This window comes from Notothenia coriiceps, unplaced genomic scaffold (assembly GCF_000735185.1).
Source record: "Notothenia coriiceps isolate Sejong01 unplaced genomic scaffold, NC01 NC01_scaffold00037244, whole genome shotgun sequence".
NCBI classification, from domain to species: Eukaryota; Metazoa; Chordata; class Actinopteri; order Perciformes; family Nototheniidae; genus Notothenia; species Notothenia coriiceps.
In genome coordinates this window covers 22917934-22924142 of record NW_011369945.1, presented here as the reverse complement: position 1 = coordinate 22924142, position 6209 = coordinate 22917934, and the positions used below count along the sequence as shown (strand labels likewise).

Here is a 6209-nt window from a genome sequence, read left to right as displayed (position 1 = left end):
GTTTACCCGAAGCTTAGCTCCCAACGCGTGCAAAACAGACAAGGCCGTTTATTTATACCTTTCACACCAAAGCATTCAAGAGTACTTACAGAAATGAAAGACTTAAGAAGCCATCAAGAAACATATTATAAAATCGCCGACGATATGAACGGTTCACTTTGCTTGTGGGAGCAGCGAGCTTCCTAGACCCACAGGTGTTTTTTCTATCAGTATTTATGCCTCTGTCATTCTTTTTCGTCTTTCTTCTGCAGAGTTGTCACGCAGTGATAGTCATGTCTCAATTCATCTCCCACTGAGTCAGGCCTGCGTGCTCCTTGTTCGCAGGTGAATATGTTGCGCTGGTACAGCGTCGTGCCCTGGATTATTGACCACTTCTACCCTCCTCGCCATGATGTACACCTTAGATCGTGACGCACTAGAAAACCTCACATAGACCAGCCACTCCGCCTCATGCTATATTTCGCTTTTCGCGCCGCAATCCTTTTATGGCCACACCCAGGCGTCTTCCCGCTTGTCAGCAGTATTATGATTTAATCTCCGCTGGCTTACCCCAAGGCGTAACAGCGCGCTCAAGTTGAACGCCCACTCCCCGCGCTACAATCTTTTGATGAGAATATGCAAGTCCAGTATTGATTTTTCAATGTTTGCAGGAAATACATGATGTGAATTTGATGTGGCAGGGAAAAGAAAGTTTGGTCCTCTCTGCTCGAACTGCTACCTCCGTGACCGACCACGGATAAGGCGGGAGAAGATGATGGATGAAATCATAGATTAACCACTACAATTCATAAATTATACCAATCTCAATCCCTGTGCAGTGGGGCCTCAAATTGGGCCCCTGGCCCTGGTTATTCTTGAAAATACTTCATCTGCAATATCTTTTTGGGCCGTAAATCAATATACTTATGTTATTATAATGTCATTTTAAGTTTGCACATCTTTATTTATAATTTTTTCAAAATGTACATCCCTTCAGGTCAAACCCTGAACGCATACTGTCCACCTGAGTGGACATATACAAATCTCTTTGAAAAAACTAGATTAAAAAAAAAAAAGTTCAAATCTTGTTTTTCATGCGCCAAGAGCAAGAATAACACACAAATCCTGACTGAGGCTTTCATAATTCATGCATGAAAGGGTTAAAACATGAGCCTCAGGTTGCTGATAATAAGAGGAAATAGGAAGGGTATATTTCAAGCTTGTTATGTAAATAAGTTATTGGGCTTTTTTATGATCAACTTTTGATTCATGAATATTAGTGATCTAAAGAGATGTGAGAGGAACCAGTAGAGGGTATGTTGTATGATGAATGGATAAACACTCAACTCTGCCCTTTCCCTTTGGTAGGTCTGCCGAACATCTCATCTCCCATGTCACCGGGACGTCTCCATGGCGATGTTTAGCAGTGCTGAGCGGGTCTGGAACGAATCGGACCGCCTGTGGTGGGACTCGGAGAGGAACGAGAGCTCAGAGGCGTCAGAGCAGGATGAGCGTAACTACTACGCCATGCTCTACTCGCTGCTCATCCTGGCCATCGTGTTTGGAAACGTACTGGTGTGTATGGCCGTGGTGAGGGAGCGCTCCCTGCAGACCACCACCAACTACCTGGTGGTCAGCCTGGCTGTGGCCGACCTGCTGGTGGCCTCGCTGGTGATGCCCTGGGCCGTGTACCTGGAGGTGAGGAGCTCAGGGGGTCTGAATGTTGAGTGGTTTTCAGTGTTTCATTGTCTCAGGTTTCCTACATCTTACAGTTTTCCCATTGCCCTAATTTAGTGATGATGCCCAGGTCGACCCGGGTTGATCTGTGGGTCACGCAGGGTTTTGTGGAGCTTACTAGAAAATATTTTAGGGGATTCAGCAGATTTGTCAAAAAGGGGCGAAGAAGTGCTCTGAATAAGTTATCAGAAACTTACAGGAAGTCCACCTTACACCTGTTCTTCCTGTCTATATCTCCCTCTGTCTAACAAGCACTAAAGCACTTCAGTCTGTTGACTCTGTTTTTGTCTCAGACCTCAGCACTTAAAATAGTGCTGACACATTAATGCGTACAGTTAGCAGATAGTTGGTTGTTTCAGATGGTTGATATGGATCTTTTTATGGATTAGGCTGTGTGCTTCTTCTCTAACATCATTTAACATTTAAAACAAACGGTTATCATAAGCTAGCATGCAGCTATTTCCCTCAGGAGCTCCAACAAGCCGTTTAGGACAGAGAGTGAATACTCAATACTCAATACTCAATACTCAACACAGTCTCATGGCATTTCGTGTTCACCGACACGATTTCCCCCTTTTCTTCGTGTTGCACAGCACGATTTTAAAAGCAATGATAACAAATTAGAAGGAAAAACAGATTACATTTTTTTTTTCAGTATTCTGACACAGAACGATTTTAGAAGCAATCTATTTCTACTGGCCACTACATGTTTCGTGCCTGCACCAAATCATGACAAATTAGAAGGAAAAAATATGACAAAAAATACAGATTTCAGTATTCTGAGGCTCTGAGCCCAATTTATTTTCCTCGCCGACGGCAAAAGAACTCAGACATTATACAATTTAAAATAAAAGGGATAGGNCTCTGCTCGCTTCCCCCATATTATAATCCTTTTGCTCTCTCACCCACTGAAGTCACATGAACATGTAATTCCCCCCCGCGTACCCCCCCGCTTTTCATGTATTATGTTAGCTACATGTGTCCATGTTAGACCCAGAACTTGAGAAAATGAGGCAAAAAGCCTATGATACACCCTGTTATTGTGTTATAAATGTGTATATAAGGCTTCAATGCTACAAAAAAAAAAACAAAATCAATCAAACATTAAATATCCTATCTCACGCCTCGCCAACCCATCCAGTAGATAGTTTCCAGCTTCAAATGGTTTCGTTGTGTATGTTGTGTTACCATAATAGGACAAAGAAAAAATAATAACTACATAAAATAAATATAAAGAAAATATGTTTTACGTTGTTTGTTTTGTGATCCTTGGGTCCAAAAATGTTCATATAGTATCTCAAAATGAAATAAATAACTATCATGTTGTATAGGTGAGGTTGTCCTTTAAAAAAAAGATACCAAACATTGACATGCCAAACATTTCTTAATGGGGTTTAGTAAGACAAATCAAAAGTATGTGAAAACGGCCAAATTAGCCCAGGACTCCAAAGGGTTAAGTAGAAAATGCAAAACACTGTTTTGAATATCAACAAGCAATTAAGTATGTATTTGTGTCCCGGCAGCCTAAATTGGCACAACAGAATCAGCAGGAACACAAAACTAAAACAAAACTAAAACAAATGAGCCCCACAGCTGAGACCCTGTAAAACTAATGAGCATGTTTTGAAAATGCATGTCCAGTGTGGACTGCTCAGCTATCTCGACTTGATCTAGATCGGCTTGAAGGTGTTCTTTTCCCCATAATGACCAAGTCGCTGNAGCACAGATTGGATTCTGATGCTTTGCCTGGGAAGGTATTCAAAAGGGTTTGATTACAAAATCAATATCTGACGAACCGTCCGCTCTGCAGTTGGATGTGCAGACACATCCAACTGCAGAGCGGACGGTTCGTCAGATATTGATTTTGTAATCAAACCCTTTTGAATACCTTCCCAGGCAAAGCATCAGAATCCAATCTGTGCTAGCATTCAAATCAAATCAAATTTTATTTATATAGGACATTTTTAAAACGATTTGTGTTCGAGCCAAAGTGCTGTACATACAGTAAAAATACTTTACAATAAAGACACTTTACAACAGCACAGTTTGTACAGAACATCAGTATGAGAAAACGACACCCTCTGACCTTTGACCCTCACATCGTACAAGGAAACACTTCCAGAGAAACCCACAGTTTAAAGGGGAACATGGGAGAAACCTCAGGGAGAGCAACAGAGGAGGGATCCCTCTCCCAGGACGGACAGACGTGCAATAGATGCCGTGTGTAAATCAAAGAGATAATACATTTACAACATAGGTAGACCAAATGTTTGGAAATGCATGTGTCTGTAAGAAGAAGATGAATCCACGAGGATGTCAGCAACATTAGCATCCAACAAGCATTTATGTATTAACTCTGACCATAGAACACATACAGATAATACAAAACACACACACAAAACACTTATATAAATATAAGCCCGGGAAATATATAAGTACAAAGTGTAGAGGTGCTGTAAACAATTCAATTAACTTAGGTTCACTTTGATCAGGGAACTTGGTTATGCTACATTAAAATAGCGACCGCCATTACACACACACACACACACACTCTCTCTCTCTCTCTCTCTCTCTCAATTCAATTCAAAGGGGCTTTATTGGCATGAAAGTTAAATTAAGCAATGTTGCCAAAGCATCACAATACAAAATAATTAACAACATTAACATACATTTCAAATGTTTACATATTATTGATGATATATATATACAGTGATACAATTACATCTCTCTCTCTCTCTCTCACACACACGCACGCACGCACACACACGAGGCAGTCTCCCACGCGGCATCGAAGACAATAAACAACATCCAAACACTAGGACATTGCGTCACAACACACATGCTTAAAAATCTAATGTAGGATATAAACCCAACCAAACTGCACTGATAGCAAAGCTGTGGCTTGTGTTCGTGGGGATCGATAACGTCTAAATCATCGTCACCCAATCAGTGACGTCTGAGGAAGATTAAAAAATGTAAAATAAACATTGTTGAGAAAATGCTGCATCTCTCTTGACGTAGAGGAGCCTCATTGTTTACCTTTAATATATGTTTTTTTAACTTTCAATTGCTTGGTTTTCGTGAAGTTAGTCTCTTAAAGTGTAACAGATTGATGCATCTCCACAGACCATCTTAAAGGCTTAGGAATCCCCCCATTGTAGTTTGACAAAATAGGGCCCCCAAAAAGCTAGAAACGGCCCTGAGTACCAGAGTGTAGGAAAACTCAAGTATCTCTATATCGTACTTCTCTCAGGTTCGATTGTGCGGACCGTCAGTTCCACTCCATCCCAGCGACGTGGCAGACGCTCATGGACAACCCCAACGACGTCAAGGAGCTCATCCCGGAGTTCTTCTACTTCCCAGAGTTCCTGGAGAACCAAAATGGTGAGGTTTCAATATCAAATATAGGCTTTTACTGTGGATGAAATGATTGACCGTTACCATCGGAAATCTGATGTTTTCTGAAGGGAGAGCAAATAAACAAACCTTTGAATGAAGACCTACTTAACAGGAAGTGCTAAATGTGTAATTTGTTGTGATTCGAAGGGAGATGCAGGAAAGATATATTTACTTTAGATATGTATCAGCAGATTTAGACTCCACGACCATTAGACCTGCCTTCATTTGCTCCCTGCATTAAAACATGTAAGAAAAGAGATAATCAGTGAGTCTGTACAGCGTATTTTCTGTCCTAACTTCCCTGTTCTTTCCCTCTTTCTCATCCTTTGTTCCTGCCGTGGTTCAGGTTTCGATCTGGGTCGCCTGCAGATCTCAAAGGAGAGGGTAAATGACGTTATTCTGCCAAAATGGGCCAAGTCCCCGGAGGATTTCATCTACAAACACCGCAAAGCCCTGGTGAGATCAGCTCTTAGTGGCCATTCTTAGTAATTATTAGGGATATAACGATATATCGAATATCGCGGTGAATAAATGTCTCAATACCGTCGTGAGACTGACAAAATCCACCGATTTTTTTAATGTTTTAAAAATATTTTATTACATTTTTTTATATATTTTTTTAAACCTTTATTTAACCAGATGGTCCCATTGAGATCATCAATCTCTTTTTCAAGGGAGACCTGTCCAACATGGCAGCAAGTAGGTTACAACATGAACTTAAAACAACAGATAACACCAAAGGACATGGTATTTACAGGGCTACATGTACATACCTAGAGACATTGACAAGTACCAACAGTATATTTATATCTCGCCCTGTCAATAAGCCTCACCTTCTTGGAAACAACTGTATTGATTTTGAAGTGGTGGAGAGACAATGCACAGTTTGACCCACTGCTGTCACCCATGGCCAAAGCATATCTCTCTGTCCCAGCAACATCAGTACCAAGCAAGAGAGTTGTTTCCACAGCAGGGGATATTGTAAACGCCCAAACATCCCAGCTTGAGTGAGTGAGTGAGTGAGTGAGTGAGTGAGTGAGTGAGTGAGTGAGTGAGTGAGTGAGTTAGAGTTAGTTGAAAAACTAAAGTGAAAT

At 41.1% G+C, this 6209-nt stretch overlaps 1 protein-coding gene and 1 long non-coding RNA gene across 2 annotated transcripts in view; both read left to right on the top strand.

Moving 5' to 3' along the window:
- Positions 1 to 2042, top strand: part of LOC104965433 (D(2) dopamine receptor-like) — a 19208-nt gene extending 17166 nt beyond the window's left edge. Inside the window, exons 2-3 of the mRNA XM_010794389.1 lie at positions 1348 to 1677; positions 2010 to 2042. Coding sequence (XP_010792691.1) covers positions 1390 to 1677; positions 2010 to 2042 — 321 coding nt within the window. The 5' untranslated portion in view covers positions 1348 to 1389. The remainder of the gene's footprint in view (positions 1 to 1347; positions 1678 to 2009) is intronic.
- Positions 2043 to 3534: 1492 nt separating this feature from the next.
- On the top strand, positions 3535 to 5570 carry LOC104965029 (uncharacterized). The gene is made up of 3 exons (XR_800498.1): positions 3535 to 3562; positions 4970 to 5100; positions 5462 to 5570. It is a non-coding gene; the product is annotated as an uncharacterized lncRNA (long non-coding RNA).
- The last annotated feature ends 639 nt before the right edge of the window (positions 5571 to 6209 follow it).